The 19,653-nt window shown below is 34.8% G+C and overlaps 1 protein-coding gene across 2 annotated transcripts in view; it reads left to right on the forward strand.

The window, feature by feature from the left end:
- The window catches only part of SCAMP1 (secretory carrier membrane protein 1), an 89,207-nt gene that overhangs the window by 42,738 nt on the left and 26,816 nt on the right, over positions 1–19,653 (forward strand). For both annotated transcript variants that reach the window (XM_069492017.1, XM_069492018.1), the window contains 4 exons: positions 6,643–6,741; positions 7,729–7,837; positions 10,367–10,495; positions 14,683–14,842. In XM_069492017.1, coding sequence (XP_069348118.1) covers positions 6,643–6,741; positions 7,729–7,837; positions 10,367–10,495; positions 14,683–14,842 — 497 coding nt within the window. The remainder of the gene's footprint in view (positions 1–6,642; positions 6,742–7,728; positions 7,838–10,366; positions 10,496–14,682; positions 14,843–19,653) is intronic.

The following is a 19,653-nucleotide window of genomic DNA, read 5'->3' on the forward strand; positions in this document are numbered from 1 at the left end:
AAAAAATAAAAAATAAAAAAAAAATAAAATGCAAATTCATTCTCCTTAACCCCTGAGGTTCTAAATGGAGAGGTCCATAGTAGGGCCCAGAGTCTGTGTTTCAGTTAAGATTCAGGAGATCCATGAATACATATTAAGAAACATACCTTTAGACCACAAGTATGCTTAGTATCTTTTTTGGCTCACAGGTGGAAGAGAAAGAGCTGGAAAAAAGCAAGGAGAAATTTTCTGGAATAGGTGTTTAGGGTATGCAAGAAAACCTGGAAGGAGAACATATATTTGTTTATGCATGGCAAAGACAACTCATGAACCTCCTATACCTTGAAGAGACCTTGACTTATCAGTCATTTATTTAAAAATGAGTCATCCTTGGAATTTTCAAGGTAGAGAACTCACTGTATTATCGAGCAGTTCATCACTATTGTATAATTATGATTGTTAAAATGTTCTTAATTCCTTTGAGACAAAATACGTCTTTCTGTAATTTTTATTGATAGGTCCTAGCTGAGTTCTGTAATGTACCACAGAACACGCCAATGTAGTAAGATAATTTGTGTTAAAATATGAAAGAATTATAACCCCTTAATTTTTTTATTTTTATTTCAGCACGTTATGGGGGCATAACCCCTTAATTTTTTAAGAGATGTTTTACAATATAATCTATTGCTAATCTGTGAAATTTCATCCACCATGGGAGAAGGATATACAGCCTTGCTCTGCCAGACTTTGTTTTTTTATTCGCTTTCTTATTCTCTTCCTGGCCTGTTTCATTTTTGTTCTTTGTCTCCATCTCTCCACCCTCTCCTTTTCTCTATACTTCAGGTTTTTCTCGGGTATAGCCAAAATAGTGATAGACACAGTTCCAGGTTTGTCAGGAGAAGAGTTTACCTTACTGTAGTACATGTGATTGCACTAGAATGGGGTCTTTTTCCCTATGGTTAAGTTGTGTTTCCTTCTTTGCACTTTTGATCAATGTAAAATGAAGATGATGGACTATGAAGGATCCATTGAGGCAGAGAGATGTTCCTTTTTGCATCTCAAAGTTTCCTTCTGGTGTCATTGTTTTCCTATTCCTAAAGTAGAAGTTCCTTTAGTGAGAGTCTATTGGTAGTATTTTTTTCAGTATTTATCATTATTTCACCTTAATTCTCAAAAGCTAATCTGACTGGATTTAGAGTTGTACATTGGCAGTTATTTTTTCTCTCAGCAGTTTTAGCACATTCTACTTGAGTTTCCACTGTTGCTGTTGAAAAGCCAGCTCTTTCTTTATGTAGGAATTGTCTTTTTTTCTTGGTGTTTTTAAGATCTCTTATTTTTAGGGTTTGTGCTCCCACTACGATTTATCTAGGTGTTAATTTTTTTTTAATTTGGTTTGAGTTTTGAATCTAAGAATTAGTGTCCTTATGTTCTGTTTGAACATTGATGACCCCTCATCCTTTGTTCCATTCCCGTGGACCTCTTAGTTGTATGTTAGACTTTCTTACTGTATCTCCATGTCTTGTAATTTTTCGTATTTTCCATTTTTTTGTTTCTCTGCGCTTTGCTATATAGAACACTGCAGTTTTTAGACCCACTCCATTTCTGTAGTTATTTCTTCATCTTCATCATCTACATCAGCAGTATAGACTGCTGTTTAAGTTGTCTGTTAAGTTTACGATTTTTAATTATTGTAGTTTTCATTTCTAAAAGTTCCATTTGTATCATTTTAAGAAGTTTGGTCAATTCTGACAGTTTCTTGTTGCTTAGTCAAACTTTTATTACACACATTTATTAAACGTACCTGTTGTGTATATTATAATTCTAACATATTCAGGTCTGATTTTGGAGTCTATGTCCTTGGACCTTTGCTCATGCTGGCCTGCTTCCTTACGTGTTTAACTCATGAGCCAAAGCTACTTGGAACTTTATCTGTGATAATTCTTTGCAGTCTGGTTTTGGTTTTGGTTTTTTATTTGTTTGTTTGTTTGTTTTTTGAGACAGAGTCTCACTTTCTTGCCCGGGCTAGAGTGCCATGGCATCAGCCTAGCTCACAGCAACCTCAAACTCCTGGGCTCAAGCGATCCTCCTGCCTCAGCCTCCTGGGTAACTGGGATTATAGGCACGCGCCACCATGCCCAGCTAATTTTTTCTATTTTTAGTTGTCTGGCTAATTTCTTTCTATTTTTAGTAGAGATGGGGTCTCACTCTTGCTCAGGCTGGTCTCGAACTCCTGAGCTCAAGCGATCCTCCTGCCTCGGCCTCCCAGAGTGCTAGGATTACGGGCGTGAGCCACCGCGCCTGGCCTGCAGTCTGGTTTTAAAGGGTATTGCTCTACTTTTTGCCAGGTTCCTGAGGTCACTACCAGCCTGAGAGTCCTTGTAATGAAAACTGGAGCTTGTATTATCTTCTCTATGTGGGTAGTGTGAATTCTTGCCCCAAATCTGCAAGTTGGTAGGTTTATGATTAGGAATTCTGAGGGAAGAGTTTCCTTTTACCCCTTCTATGTCCAGAGTCAAGGGCAAGACATGCAGATATTCCTACCTTTTTTTCTGAGAATGTTGCATTTTAGAGACCCCAGCTTTAAGCGGAGATCTCAGATCAAACTCTTACCTTGTACCAGCTCCCAAGCTTTGTCTCCAGTTTAGTAGTGGAGATAAATCACTAGTGATTTGGTGAATGGCGTGGCACCAAGGCTGTTCTTTGAATTTACAGTTTTTCATATTTTATGGCTTCGTAGGATTTCTTGTCAGTTTAGCCATGTATTTAAAATATTATTTAAATAAAATTTAATCCAATCTTTTAGGTGTTACATACTAGGGGAGCTCTACAGATGTGTGGTCTGCTGTGTTGTCAGAAATCAAAGTACTGAGTGGTTTGTTTATGTGTGTGTGTGTGTGTGTGTGTGTGTGTATTTGCTCATTTGTGCAGTAGCAAAAATTAGAAAAGAACTAGAAACCATTATTATTGTAGGTCTTTATGATGAGGTCTTCCTCCAGAGCTATACTTGGATTGTGGCTAATCCAGTATGTTGTGGTGAAGAAATACCAGGTCCCAGAGCTGGACAGAGATTTAGTTAACATCTACAAATGTGAAGAAATTATCAGGATAATAGCTATTATATCATTACTATTAGAGATTTGTGCTTCTGCAGCTTTTCTTATCATTACTATACCACAAGCAACTATGACCTTAAATATATCAAATTACTAGCTCTAACCCTACCTTCATCCTTAGCTACTAATTTATTATACTTAATACTTCATTTGGTATTTAAAGTGATAAAGCATTTATAGTAAGGTTTCAAGTGGGTGAATTCTTGGGTAATTTCTTCTTGTTTTTCCCGAGGTGTGGCTGCCAAGCTAACTTTGCCAGGCATTTTATTTGGTCATTGTTTTGTTGTTGCTGCTTATTAAATCAATATGGTGGTACTTGCCAAGTGCAATGGCTCAAGCTTGTAATTCCAGTGACTCGGGAGGCCGAGGTGGGAGGATCACTTGAAGCCAGGAGTTTGAGATCAGCCTGGGGAATGTAGTGAGACCCTGTCTCTTTAAAAAAAAAAAAGAAAAAAGAAAAAGAAAAATTAGCTGGGTGTGGTAACAATAGCACACACCTGTAGTCCCAGCTACTCGGGAGGCTGAGGCAGGAGGATTGCTTGAGCCTGGGAGTTCAAGGCTGCAGTGAGCCTGAGGGGAGGACTTTAAGACCATGCGTTTCTAATTGGAGAACATTTAGGACTGATTAGCTTCAGTTTTTCTGCCTATTAATTTGAGATACTGGGTTGTGGGAACAGGCAATTGGAACAGAGAATTTTTGATTCTTTTGGTAAAAAAAGATGATAGTGGAGATAAAAAATACAAGGAAATGCTCTTAATCCACAAATAATCACTATTAACACTTTGATATATTTTTAAATATATAATTGGCATTATACTGTATGTATACTTTTGTTTTATACCTTTCTTTTATCACTTATTATTTGTCTAAGCTTTCCCATTTTATTAAATATTCTTACAGAATTTTTTAAATAGGTACATAATATACCCTCCTATGGATGTATCACAGTTTTTTAGTAATTTCCCTGTTTTTAGACATTAGGTTATTTATAACCCATAAGCTTTCTTGGTATGCATACATTTGTAAATATCTTGCATTATTAGGATATTTTTAAAGACCGGCTATTTATGGGATATGAGGTATGAGTACATCTATGACTCTTGATACATAATAACAAATTGTACTCCAGGATTATTTTATTTACTATTAATAGTTTATACTGCTATTGTCAGTGTGTGAGAATACTCATTTTACTACATCTTTTCCAAAATCTGATAATAATCCTATAGTAATAATCATTTTAAAAATAACTAGGTGAAATTTGCATTTCTTTGATTACTCATGAGGTTGAAATTTTTTTTGTTTATTTTCCTTTTGTATTTTACAAACTGCCTGTTAAGGGTTTTTTAAAATGCATTTTTTCCAATAACATGCTCATCTATTTTTTTTATTGATTTGTACATAAAGAAATGTATTAACTAATTGTTACATGTGGCATATTATTTAGATTTTGCCATTAATCTTGATTATGAAATACTTTGTCATCGAAGTTCTATATATTTATGTAATTAAATATATTACCTTTCATTATGATTTTTCTCTCCTCATCCCTTCTGAATATTTAGGATAGCTTTTCTTTTTTTTTTTTTTTTTTTTTTTTTTTGAGACAGAGTCTCACTCTGTTGCCCAGGCTAGAGTGAGTGCCGTGGCGTCAGCCTAGCTCACAGCAACCTCAAACTCCTGAGCTCAAGCGATCCTCCTGTCTCAGCCTCCCGAGTAGCTGGGACTACAGGCATGCGCCACCATGCCCGGCTAATTTTTTCTATACATATTTTTAGCTGTCCATATAATTTCTTTCTATTTTTAGTAGAGGTGGGGTCTCGCTCTTGCTCAGGCTGGTCTCGAACTCCTGAGCTCAAACGATCCGCCCACCTCGGCCTCCCAGAGTGCTAGGATTACAGGCGTGAGCCACCGCGCCCGGCCTAGGATAGCTTTTCTTTATCCCAAGATCAGGTAGTCATCTATAGTCTATATAATAAATATATTGTACTGTCTTTATAGTTTTATATATATTTTTTACATTGGGTTTTTAATCTATTTGGAATTCTATTGAGACACAGGGATTTGATTCCTTCCCCCCCCCCCAAAATTTAAATAATTGTCACAGCACTATTTATTTATAATCCTTTTATTTACACTGACTTGAAATGCTATCTTGGTTATTGCTTTAATTTTCACATACACCACTACTGTGTCTGTTTCATGGTTCCAAATTTTGGTCTTGTCAGAGTATACGTTTTTCTATCTCATCATTTTGAAATGGTATATCATTGTTTTTTGCATTTCTTGATTACTAGTGAGGTTGAACATATTTTCGTATGTTTCTTGGCCATTCCTGTTTCTCTTTTTATTGCTTGTTCAGATCTTTTGCCCATTTTTCTATTAATAGTTTGTGTTTTTATAGGTTTATAACAATTCTGTATACATTCCAGGTAACAATTTTATGTTATATGTATTACAACTAGTTTTCCCTAGTCTCTGATTTGACTTTTTACTTTGTTATTAGGGTTCATTGTAATTTGTTAGTTTTTAGCTTTTATGGTTTCTGTGTTTTCTAATCTTAATTAATCTGACAAATGATCAGTGAGCATCTGTGTTTCAGGTACTGTTTTAGGTACTCATTATAAACAAAACACAAGATTTCCAGAACTTACATTTAAGAAGCTCTTACCGTGAGTTCATAAAGATATTCACCTTCATTTTTTCCTAGAAATGTTTAAGTCTTGTTTTTTCACTTTTAGGTCATTACTCCACCTGGAATTTATTTTTATATATGTTGTGAAATAAAAAATCGAGGGTTTTTTTCCCCCCCCTTATATGGGTAACCATTTATCCCAGCACCATTTATTTAGTAATACATTATTTCTTCACTATTTTATAGGGCCACGCCTGTTGGGTATCACATTTCTGTATTTGTGTGAGTTTGTTTCATGTCTTTTATTTATCAGTCTATTTCACTATCCTTGCATCTGTACCACACTCTTAATTACTATAGCCTAATAATAAGTCTTAATATCATAGGTCTCCCTATCTGATGTTTCTTCAGAATTGCTTGGCCAATTCTTAGTCCTTGACTTTTCCATATAAATTTTAGAATCAGCTGTACTCCAGTTACATCTTTGGTTACCCGTGGCTTCCTTTTCAGGGCTGCTGTTAGTTGTGTTAGGGTCAAGTCTTGCTATATTGGTGGTGTCTTAGGACTTCAGTAGTTCTTCTGATCCTTGAACTTTCTTTTGCAGCTTCTTTCTTTCTTACATCCTTGGCAACTGAAAAACAACTCACTTTTGTTACATAAAAGTTGTTCCAGATTGGTGTGATGTGGTGTACAAAAATAGCAGCCAGATTGTATAGTTGAGAAATGAATAAGTTTGAGAAAATGTAGATGGAAAACATAAGCAGCTCTTTGTCACACACTTAGTCAAGTGAGAGGGGAGGGGATGAAGAGAGGCAGATCTTGGGATTTTGCATTTTATTGATTTTGTACCTTTTGAAAGAAGTTAAAGTTGGCTCTCTATGTTATGTAATTTATCCTTTTCTTAATTTTCCTAGCCTCCACCAGGCAGTGTGAAGATGCCTAATGTACCCAATACACAACCAGCAATAATGAAACCAACAGAGGAACATCCAGCTTATACACAGATTGCAAAGGTTAGTGCTTGTTAGCTGTGTAAATTCATGTTGGAGATTACAATATCAATAACATTTGCTTTCAAAGCAAAATATATTGTTGCATTCCTATTGCTATCATTTGTAACTGCCTTTTCAGTATGTATTTGCTATCTTGTCACCGTATAAATACTCATACCTCTTTGTCAGCTTATATTACTAACATTTGCATTATTCCATTGTTAGGAATTATTCTTTTTTTGAGTTCTTCATTTATCATCTTGGTGTACGACTTGTGTAGCAAAATTTTAACTGCCTTTGGTCTCACCTTCTAATGCACGGATACCATTACAGTAACATTGCTAGAATAATAGATATTATTGGGAGAGAGTTATAATGGCTAAGCAATGGACAGTGACCGTGGTAGGAGGTGGAAGGTGGCATAATCTGAGAAAAGAAGAGATGAATAAGATGTCTAATGTCGTGTAAGAACAAATGGAGTAATAGGGCAGAATTTCTTAACCACATCCTTTTTTTCACCTCATTCTCTCGTGACATTTAAGATGTTAATATTATAAAATATTCTTGCATTGGGAACCTTATAACCCATTTAACCCAACTTACAAGAGCCAATTCATTTGCCCTTTTTTCTGTATGTCTGTTTTCCTCAACTGTTCTCATTGCCTCTGTTCTTCACTCTTTTAGGCACAGAGATCACCTTAATTTCATGTTCTAGATTACCTTAGGACTCTGACTACTCTTACTAAGAGAGGTTTTTCCTGTCCATATGGACCCAACATACCTACTGAGGGTTTTCATAGCCAAAAGACCAAAATGGGCTAAATATCCTCATAAAATTTTCTGAAACTATGACCTTCAATAAATCCCTATATTTTGGAAGTACAGTTGAATTAGGTTTCTATCATAATAGAGAAGTAGGAGATGGCATATAAATGTTAAAATATTTTATACTTCTGACAAACGTATTCATATGTTGATTTCTTTCTTTTTTTTTTTTTTTTTGTTTAGGAACATGCCTTGGCCCAAGCTGAACTTCTTAAGCGTCAGGAAGAACTAGAAAGAAAAGCTGCAGAATTAGATCGTCGAGAACGAGAAATGCAAAACCTCAGTCAACATGGTAGTATCCAAAGGAGTTTGAGATAAAAATAACATTTAAACACTTTAAATTGTATCTGTACTGGCTCCTAGGTCATTTGGTTTGTGGATAAAACCCTGCCCTATTGTCCTCTTCTAGCACACAGATTGGACACAGCAGATTGCCTTGGTGATACTCTGTAGTTCTCTGATCTTGGCTGATTTGCATAGTCGTTTGATGGATTAGAACAGTGTTAGCTTCATCACACAGAAAGTGAATGTGAATGTGGTGATTTTGTCTTATTCTAAGTCCAGGAGCCTTTTATTCTGCGCTTGGGTCCTTTTTGGTCTATTGAATGTTTGAGTACATTTGAGTGTGCCCTACTTTTGACTCCTAGCTGATTTATTCAGACCAGTTTCACATTATCTCTATCCTTGTCCTCACAAGTTTATCATATTTGTCAGACCATGTTAGAAAAATGTTTGTGGTGACCCTTGGAAGCCTAAGGTATTTTTATACAGTGACAAAGAAATTAGTACATGCTGAATTGTTTGCTATAAAATCTGTTCAGCCTGTGACTACCAAAGATCACTTCACGTGAATCTCTTAGGGAAGACTAGCAGTATCTGGGTAAGAAGTGATAAGGGCTAGATAAGTCATTGGTTAGGATGTCTGGGATAGGGATGGAATGCAAAGCTAGAGCAACACTAATTTACAGAACTATTTCTTTCTTACGTTATTAAATGGAACATGTTAAGTCTAGGGCCTCATGAGAATACATTTCTCCTGGGTCATTTTGTTGCTTGCAGCATCAGAGATAGCATCTGTAGATGGAGAAACTAAAGGTTTACTTGGGATCAATGTTTCTGAAATACCTGTAAACAAAATCAGTCCTATTTCTTCAGCACTGACTAATAACAAGTGATTTCTGTAAGAGGTATTTTAGTAAAGGTGGTAATGAAGAGTGGGAAATTAACAGACTTGTAGTATGTTAGTACATCTTAGTACTTTCACCTTTTAACTCATATTTAATCCTCATTACAATCCTGCGAAGGATGGTAGAGTTGTTATTCTCATTTTATAGAATAGAAACTAAGGTTTCTAGAGGTCAAGTTGCCCAAGGCCACCTAGCCAGTAAGTGGCTGGGCAGTTCTGGTTCCAGAGCCTCTGTTCTTTACTGCTGCTCTCCCTTGCTTCTCAACTATTAGGAGATTGGTAAGAGAAATGTATGAACTATATGGAATTTGAATAGTATGAGAAATGTAACAGAGAAGGCACATTGGGGAGGATCTGAAATAGTAAGTCATGCTTTTTTCCACTGTGAAAATTTTCCTGGTCTGTAAAAACTATATAAAATTGAATTTTTGAAAGTTGGGGGATATGACATCTAATATTAGAAAATGGCCTTTAGGTGCTGTTTTTACTGTTTTTATGTTCTGACTTATTTTATGTTTAATTTTTTATTTTGTCCTCTATTTCCGAAGTCTTATTTTCAATCTAATTTCTTTATATAGATACATTTTCTCCCCTCACTGATTGAACTTGCTTTTCTCCATTTTTGAAGGTTCCATAATTTCTCAGCTTCTTTCTCATGACTGTTTCATGTTTTCTCACAGTTTTACGGTTTTCTTACATATGTCTTTCGGATTTTATTTTTTTCCAGACTTAGAGATTTCTTTTTTTTTTTTTTTTTTTTGAGACAGAGTCTCACTCTGTTGCCCAGGCTAGAGTGAGTGCCGTGGCGTCAGCCTAGCTCACAGCAACCTCAAACTCCTGGGCTTAAGCGATCCTCCTGCCTCAGCCTCCCGAGTGGCTGGGACTACAGACATGCACCACCATGCCCGGCTAATTTTTTCTATATATATTTTTAGTTGGCCATATAATTTCTTTCTATTTTTAGTAGAGACGGGGTCTCGCTCTTGCTCAGGCTGGTCTCGAACTCCTGACCTCGAGCGATCCACCCGCCTCGGCCTCCCAGAGTGCTAGGATTACAGGCATGAGCCACCGCGCCCGGCCTAGACTTAGAGATTTCTAAATTTGATTCTTGGGTATTGGTTTAATCTTGTGTTTCTTCATGGAGTTAACAAAAACTTGAAGAATTCAGAAGCTGATCTTCTTTCTCCACATGGGTTAGGAATAATAGCAGAATTATGTTTAAAGATTTAACATGCTGAGGAAGAAATTGAAGTTAAAAAACTAAATGATCTTTCCATGACATCCAGGCTCTTGGGACTTTTTGAAGTAAATCTGTTTTTAGGGCAGAATCACAGGGTATGTCCCTGTGTTTTCTTTTTGTTTCTTGTTTTTTCTGTACATGATTGGTTCCTGCTAAACAGGATTTGATAAGTGGAAAATTACTTTGCCATCTGTTTTCTAAGGTGATATTCTGAGAAAATTTGTAAATTTTAAAAAACTTAGCTTCCAAAGTTCTAGAAGTATAGAGATATTGTATTAATTTTTAAAATAACATCTATTAAAATAATAGGAGTAGTCTTCATTATGAAACCAAAAATCAGAATAGCACATATTTGTTGTAATATAAATAACTTTTTTTGTTTTTTTAATTTACAGGTAGGAAAAATAATTGGCCACCTCTTCCTGGAAATTTTCCTGTGGGACCTTGTTTCTATCAGGATTTTTCTGTAGACATTCCTGTAGAATTCCAAAAGACAGTAAAGCTTATGTACTACTTGTGGATGTGTGAGTATAGAACAAATTATATATTTCTTTAGAGTTTATATTTTGTCAGAATCCACCGTTTTTTGGAACTGTTACATTAAAGATAGTGTAGTAAATTGGTTTTCATTTTTTGTAATAATATTTTCAGAGTGAAACATACCATGTTTAGGTACTTCAAATTGTACCTTATGTGACAATGTAAGTCCTTGGAAGAGAAAAACTTACTTACTGAGAACTGGCATTCTTTTAAGGAAAGAACGACTTCTCTGTCCCATGGGTAGAATTGTGTAATGATTCTTGTTCCTTGAAAGATGTTATCTAGGCATGATTTGCTTTGAATAAATTATGCATACTATTTTTATGCAGAGGAAGGTTGTTTAAAAAATTCTGTTAACTGTAGGCATTGTGGCTATTTTTTAAAAGGGGCATACAATATTGTAATATTATAAATGGTAAGATTTTTTTATAGCTTTGAGCATAGTTTACTTTTCATTTTAAGTGGTTGTGAATACTTTTATAATATTATTGAAAATACATAATTAATATAGGATATTTTATTGAATGGAATGTTAGAACATACATTTTAGGCTGAGATGCTCACATCGCTTCGAGTATAATTACAACTCATGAAATACTAAAATAAAATGTCAAGCTGTTAACAGTTCTGTTGTATGTACACAGACTTCCCACTTACTCTCTGTTTCATTTTTCTTCCAAACAGTAGTCTCAGTCTTACTTGATATCATTATGTCAGAAGGGGAGATAGCTGTCTTGGCTTCTTACCTGTGCAACATTCTGGGTTAATGGATAATTTGTAGAATACATTCTTGATGGAGGAAATTTGTATGTTTTTACTTTATGATTAGTGAGACTCCCCCCCCACCCCACCCCCCGCCCCCCGACCAAATGGGTGAGATAATTTCCCTGAAAATCTTTTAGGAGCATTCTTCGCATATGTGGGTTGTTTTTGGTAGTACATTTTTAACCTTTATTTTTAGTTTCTTTTTGAGATACTGTTCTTGATCTGATATCTTTTGATGAATACCCAGTGTCAGTAGTATTATATATTTTTGATATGAAAGTATGATTCCATGTATGTATGTGCTAACCAACTCAATACATCAATATATGCATTTATATTTTATATATATGGTATATATGTATATTTTTAAATGGGCAGAAAGTGGCCTAGCATTTTAGATATATGTTCTTTGACTTACTGAAAAATATTCTTTGTTTGTTTGTTTGTCTTTGAGATGGGGTCTCACTATGTTGCCCAGGCTAGATTCAAACTTCTGGGCTTGAGGGATCCTCCTGCCTGAGCTCCCAAGTAGCTGGGACTAGAAAATATTTTTTTGGTGGAGGAGATGGGGTTGGGATAGAACTTATACAAGGAATTTAGTAAATCAAGATTGGGGAAGATGGTTAATTTTAACTAAATGGTTATTAATTACATTACCAATGCTGAGTGTTTTAAAATAGGTCTGTTTTGTCTTAGAAATAATCACTTTCTGAGTTTCTCAGAAATAATGTAGTTGACTATAGTTTTCCCCAGCCCTTTTCAGTTGGCAGGTCTGTTAACTATATTCAGAAAGGTCTCAGAATTCCAGTTAGGGTTCAGTTTTGAAGAAGCCATTACCTGGAACAAAGTAAGATCTACTACCAGCTTGGTAATGTACCTACATTTTGTAGAATATAGGCTGTTTTAATAAATTATTTTCAAGAAGTATTCACCTGTTGTTGATATTGGGATTGACTAATGCTTTCAGAATAAGAGCTAACATTTATTGAGGATTTACTTTGTGCCAGGCACAATGTTAATAATCACTTTGTATACGTTGTCTTATTAAATCCTAACTAATACGAAGCAGGTAGTATATTACTGTGTTTTGTAGATAGGAAAACTAAAGCTTAGAGAATTTGAATAACTTGTCCAACATTATACAAGTAAGGTTGGAGTTGGATAGCTTAACTGTAGAGCCCAGGGCCTAGATTTACATTTACATTAGATTTACCTACAAAGCACTGAAATGAAGTAATTTACATTTTAAACTGAGTATCATGACAATATGCTTTCAAAATTGTCTTACCTGAAGCAAATAATATAATCTATAAATGAACTGAAGTAATTAGAAATATCACTGTGAGATGAATCTCAACCTCTTTGAATGTACTCTTGAATTAAAAAAGAAAATGGAACCAAGAAAAACAAGTTAGGTTCATTAAACACCATTTAGTGAAGAAGACAATATACTGTTTATTTTTGGTGTCTATATTGTAATTCAGAACTTACCAAGACTACTGTAGCAATGGTTGCAAATTTAGGTCCACTGACAGATTTGAGTGCTTAGGAAAGCAAATTGAAATTTTCTATGAAGGAGAGTTGTATAGATTGCAAATCATATAATCCAATAATCAAAATCAAATGATTTCTGTACCTACATTTGGAGTCCACTGGCATAGATTCATCTCTCTCTGAAATTGTATTGAAATTAGCAATATAGAGTCATGCATTTCACAGTACCTTGCTTTTCTGTATGTTTTCTGAACTCTTCATAATTGGACAGATTGTTCAGTAATTAGCCCTGGACAGTTTAGTCTTCTTTGGGGTATAAGTAAGTGATTCATTGATTATGGTTTTTGGTTACTATGAAAACATTGAGAAAAAAATTTTATTACACAAAATTAAATTGCTATTTTTATCTATACTTGGAAAATTTTTTTGTGAACTTTAAAACATATAGTCTTTCTTTAAGTGGATTAGGAGATAAGGCTTTAAAAGTTATTTCTCTGAAGATTGAAATTTAAGTTAGAATGTTCCTAACATTTAAAACTTCTTTAGACAACTGGATGCCATTTAATGCTACAGAGTAATAATTTTCTTTTGAATTTTGTTTTTAAGCTCTTAACAAAAGTACCCTTATTTTGAGGCAAAGGATTTTAAGTAAATTTATTAGTAATAACTGACTTTCTTTCATGAGTGTTAAAAACCCTAATGGGAGAGTAATTAGTGAGAGTCTCTTTTTTGTGATAGAATTGAATGGAGTTTTTAAACTGGATATAGCTGAAATATTGACACTCATAGAGGTTAAGTGACTGGTTTAATATTGTCTGACTGTAACTGTGTCTTCACTCTTCCTCTGGAGCTCTTTCTTTTACTCTAGAGCTTGTTCATATATCTAGTAATTAGATGAGAGCAAATTTGGAACATTCTAGAATGTGTTTTTATACTGTTTCATTAATTATTATTTTTGATTTGTAAGGAGATTTTAGTTTTTAATATGTTGAGATGTTTTTGTTTAGGTTCAACAGGTTTTCCCATCTTTAATTTCAATTTAAGTAGTTGGCATTTTTTTGTATTCATAATTTACATTGAACAATTCTTTTAGCTTATATAAGAATTTATTTCCTGTGACAAATTCAGCCTGTGAATAAATTTTTTTAAAATTCTTATTATAATGGTTCTTTAGGATCATGGTGTAGTTATATGTTACTCAGATTTTTGGTTTTTGGTCTGTCAGGGAAAGTACTTATTAACAGCATATGAGGAATTTGCCAGGACCTATTTGTATTAACCAAAGGAATGGCCTGTCAGAACAGCTGAAATGTATTGTGTAGTGTAGAGGAGTGGGGTGATGGTTTAGTAAGTTTAATCCTCTACCAAAACACAATTTTTTTCAGGACAGCAGACAACTCTATGAGGATGAATTAATAATCCTTATAGATTGACTATATAGTCATTAGAAATTGCTATTGTATTAGTATTTTTACTATAGTTTTTAGTCTGCAGCCCCATTCTGTGAAAATACAGTTCTTAGTGTAGGGTCATTTTCCTCCCAAATCTTCGTTCTTCTCCTAGCAGATGCTACTATTCTTCCTGGACCTTAAATCAGGAGACACATCATGTTTCCTTCATAGGGAAGCCCTTCAGGTAGTGATTCTCTGGTTTAGCTATGTAATTGCCTATTAGGGTGAGAGGGTCACCAGAATTTTTGCCAAATAGTGCATGTATTAGGACTCCTTTTTGTGTGCATACTCTGTTTCCAAATCAAATGTGTAAGACATAGCAGTGTTTTGAAAACTACTAAATAGAAACATGGGATAGAATTCATTCGCTGTTAGGAAGTATTTTTTCATTTACAATTTTTGTTGAATTCATAAATTGAATGTAAACGTTTCTTTTTCTATTTTGTTTTCTGATTCCACAGTCCACGCCGTAACACTGTTTCTAAATATCTTCGGATGCACGGCTTGGTTTTGTGTTGATTCTTCAAGAGGGGTTGATTTTGGATTGAGTATCCTGTGGTTCTTGCTTTTTACTCCTTGTTCATTTGTCTGTTGGTACAGACCACTTTACGGAGCTTTCAGGTAAAATGTGTGTATTTTAAAATATGCTCTTTAAAACCTTGAAGTAAATAATTAGTAGTATACCTTAAAGGAAAAATTGACACATTTTCATTAAACAATTTTTTATTGTATAACATACCTTCAGAAAAGTCCAGTAGCATGTCTGTTTATTGGATTTTGTAAGTTATAAAATCCCATTTGAAAAAAAGATCAAGCATGAAAATTAATGAAGGAGAAATAAAAACGGTCTTAGATATTTCATGTGGTATACTTGACTTAAGGGAAATTTTGGCCTTTACCCACCCCGTGCCTTCAAAATCATCAGTGGTGATTTCAGTCTTAATTTTTAAACGAACCTAGGGAAGGTAAATGTATATGCAGTATTTAAAATAAGTCATTTTCACCTAGCAACTTGGTAATTAGTTTCTCTGTAAATTCATTTTTAGCTTTTCTAAAGGCAGTAACGTTTTAGCATAGTAAAACTATGCTGCAAGATTAAGTATGCTACTTTGTATAGTATATTTTAATCAATGATTAGGATTAACATTTCCTAAATGCATGTTCTGTAGGATGTTGAGGGGAAAAAGAGTGCATTAGCTTAATAAGTTTCATAACAGCTGGATGGTAAAGTTAGTAAGTTTTTTCATTTCAGAATTTCTTAGACCCTTTAAGTGCCTAGTGTGCTTTGTATTTTGTGACTTGATCATGAAACCATTATTTTTCTGTGGAACACATTGTTGAACTATTGCTTTAAGAAATAAACATTGGGAAATACTGGTTGAAATGATAGTCCTCTGTGGGCCCGTATTCAATAGTTTATCAACTCATTTTTATTTGAGTTAAATTGATACAAATAACAAGCCTTTTCAACTCTCATGAATGAGGGGCAACATTACTAGGGTATAGGCCTTTGTTGTGCAAATGATCTATCAGGGAAATTAGAGGACCACATTCAGTTGTTCAATTTTTTTTCCATTTCATCCTAAAATCTCTTTAATTAACCAGAATGTGTCTCTCTCTCTTTCTCTCTCTCTCTCTCTCTCTCACACACACACACACACACACACACACACACGCAGACACACAGTTAGAAACCCTTATCTGTGAATAGATAGGGGAAAACAGAAGAGAAAAGGAGATGGGAGAGTGTTAGGGAATTTGGAGAGAAAAAATGTCAGACAACAGAAAAGTAAATCGATTAGAAATGGAATGAAGGGAAGAGGGAAAGAGAAGAAAGAACCGTTGGATATATTGGAATATGAGAGATTGGTTGTCACGGAATAGGGGGAGAGGTTCCCCTGTAGTTGTTGGTTAGAAGAAGAATGAAAAGGACCTAACTCACAATAGGGATTAGAAAGTTATGTAAGAAAGTTATTGCTCCTCTTTTCCTTGTTATTTAAGCCTGGCTCACAAGGCTCTTTTTATTTTTTATTTTGACATCTAGCATCTGCCTGCTTACTTCCATCACGTTACCAATACGTTACCTATCTGTAATGAATGATGCTGGTTGGTGGGAGATGGGGGTATTGTAATGAGACTTTTTTTAAAAAATGATATGGACTACAGACTTTGAATTTTAAACCTTCTATGACTATGTAGTCAAAATAAACTACTAAAAGCCAACTTTCTGTCTTTGATTACTTGAAGTCACTTAGTTAGCTCTTTCCCCTTTTTCTTTGTCAGTTGAAATAAAAATGCTCTGTGGAACATTTTTAGTTCTGGCATTATCAGTTTCTAGGCTGAGTTCTTAGCTACATCTTACTCTTTTAGAGTATATCACAAATATATTTATTATCTGGGTTCACAGTGCATAGTAGAACTGAGAGGAATAATTTTTTTTTTATGGGGATAGTTGAATTACAGTATTTCAAATAATTAATGTACCTTCTCAGAGTGTAACTTTGGCATTTCCTTATACTGATATACTCATGGCACTTTGTCTTCCATAGGATAATCCCATTGTAAAAATCTGAATGGGAATTATATAGAGAAGTTTCAAGTGAATGTACTTTTAAAAATTAAGTTTAATAGATATCAGAATTAAACATGGAGTTGTCATTTTGTCATTTCTGTGTTTTAAAAAGATTATAACTTGGTCTTTAATTTTGTACTTCCAAAAATCACTAAACATTTTGTAAGTATTTCAAAATATATTAGGTAATTATTAATGAGGAAACATTATTGTTGAAAAGCATAACTATTGAAAACAGACTGAGAAAGGGTTAGAATCCTGGCTTCCCCACTTAAAAAGCTGTGTTGTTCTGGGCAAATCCAGTAAAACCTCTCAGAGCCTCAGTTTAAGTGTAAATGAGGGATAATATTTGTAGAGCTCATAAGAGCATTAGAGATAATGTATACAAAAGATTTGGCATTATATATGGTCAACAAATGGTAGTCAGGATTAACTTTTTACTTTTATTGGATCTGTTAGGTTTTGTCATTTACTTTTGATTATCTATAAGTGAACTGTGATTTCTTATATGAGGGCTGTCCAGAAAATATACAGCCATTGTTAATACGATGAGAATGGTTACATGGCTGGATACTTTCTGGACAGCCCTTGCACATTATATTTTGCTTCTTTTAGTCCATTGTCCTCTTGTGCCCCATTCTAAGCTAAGAGAAAATCATAATTTAGACTAAGGTGTCTATTGTATTTCCAGATAAAAATGAACTTAAAAAAATTTAGTCCTATAATCTAGTCTTTTAATTTGCGTTTTTTGTCTATTTATGTTTAATGTATTAATAATTACTGATATATATGGATTTATATCTACCATCTTACTATTTATAAGATAGTACATATTATATATATTTATAAAATATATCTGTTTTATATTCATGTTTTCTTCTTTTAGATTAATATTCTATTTTGTGTGTATGCTTTTATTATTTTATATTTTGTTTAGTATGGATCTGCTGGGAATGAATTCCCTCAGTTTTTGTTTGACTGAAAACATTGTCATTTCACGTTCATTTTTGAAGTTTAGTTCAATGATACAAATTCTATACTGTCAGTTAATTTCTTATAGTGCTTCAGAGACGCTGTTCCATTATTTTCCAGCTTTCATCATTTCTCTTGAGAAGTCAGCTGTCAGCCTTTTAATGCTTCTTTAAAGGAATTATCTTTTAGGCTATTTTAAAGATTTTCTATCTGTGGTTTTCAATAGTTTTCTTTGTATTCATCTTGCGTGGAGTTTGTAGAGCTTCTTGAATTTATAGATGGGTTTTGAACTATGTGGAAAATGCTTGACATTATTTCCTCAAATATTGCTTCTGCACCATTCTCTCTTCCCTTGTAGGCTTCAGTTGACATGTCCTTTCCAGTATCCTACATGCCTTTCATGTATTTTCCAGTCTTTTTCTTTCCAAGCTTTGAATATTTTCTATTGACCTGTCTTCCATTTCACTAATCTTATTTTCTATATTGTCTTGTCTGTAGTTAAACTCATGCATTGAATTCTTGATTTCATTAATTTCTTTTAGTTTTGTAATGTGCACTTGAATCTTTTTTTTTTTTTTTTTCTTTGAGACAGAGTCTCACTTTGTTGCCCGGGCTAGAGTGAGTGCCATGGCGTCAGCCTAGCTCACAGCAACCTCAAACTCCTGGGCTCAAGCGATCCTCCTGCCTCAGCCTCCCGAGTAGCTGGGACTACAGGCACGCGCCACCATGCCCGGCTAATTTTTTCTATATATATTTTAGTTGTCCATATAATTTCTTTCTATTTTTAGTAGAGATGGCATCTCGCTCTTGCTCAGGCTGGTCTCGAACTCCTGACCTTGAGCGAACCACCCGCCTCGGCCTCCCAGAGTGCTAGGATTACAGGCGCGAGCCACCGCACCCGGCCTTGAATCTTTTTAAAAGGTTTTATTTTTTGGTGAAATTCTCCTGTTAATATCTTTGTATGACACTTCAGTATTTAGATCACTCTGTGGGTCTGGTTTTTTGTCTGTTTTTTCTTTTGGTTTTCAATTACATCATGCTGTCTGTTGACATAATTAACAGGTCTTGACTGAATCTGGAAACTCTGAGTAAAAAATAGTAAAGAGTTCTGACAATGTTCAGTTGTTTCAGAGAGAGTTCACATTTTGTCCTGCTTGTCTGTTAGGACAGAAGTCAGGGGCTGAATTGAGTCAAGGGTGAGGTGTAGTTTTGTTTAGTCTCTGTTTATCTATGGTTCTCCATTCCTAGAGGGTAACCCTCTAAGGTTTTCAACTGAGAACCTGCTCTATTCACTAGGACTTCTCCCCTAGCAAGTTCTAGACTCATATAATGTAGTCTTGTGATCCCTCGAGGGAGAAGGGAAAAGGACAACATCCTTTCAGAGTGTTCACAAACTCAAAACTATTTCATAATAATATTAAGATGTTTGCCTTTTCACTCTTATTCTTTGCAAGTGTTTAGTGGAATTTTTTCAGAGACCACATGACAAATGATATGAAACATACTGAATGCAGAAGCAGTTAAGAAGAGTATAGCTATCTTTTAGTACTGTGATCCCCAACCCCTGGGCCATGGACTGGTACCAGTTCAAGACTTGTTCAGAACCGGGCCACACAGCACGAGGTGAGCTGCAAGTAAGCAAGCAAAGCTTCATCTGTATTTATAGCTGCTCTCCATTGCTCACATCACTGCATAAGCTCCACCTCCTGTCAGATCAGCAGTGGTATTAGATTCTCATAGGAGCACATGGTGAGAGATCTAGGTTGCACACTCCTTATGAGAATCTAATGCCTGATCTGAGGTGGAGCTGAGGCGGTGATGGTAGTGCTGGGGAGTGGCTGCAAATACACATTATCATTAGCAGAGAGGTTTGACTGTACCATAAATG

Source organism: Eulemur rufifrons, chromosome 17, assembly GCF_041146395.1.
Source record: "Eulemur rufifrons isolate Redbay chromosome 17, OSU_ERuf_1, whole genome shotgun sequence".
Taxonomy (NCBI): domain Eukaryota; kingdom Metazoa; phylum Chordata; class Mammalia; order Primates; family Lemuridae; genus Eulemur; species Eulemur rufifrons.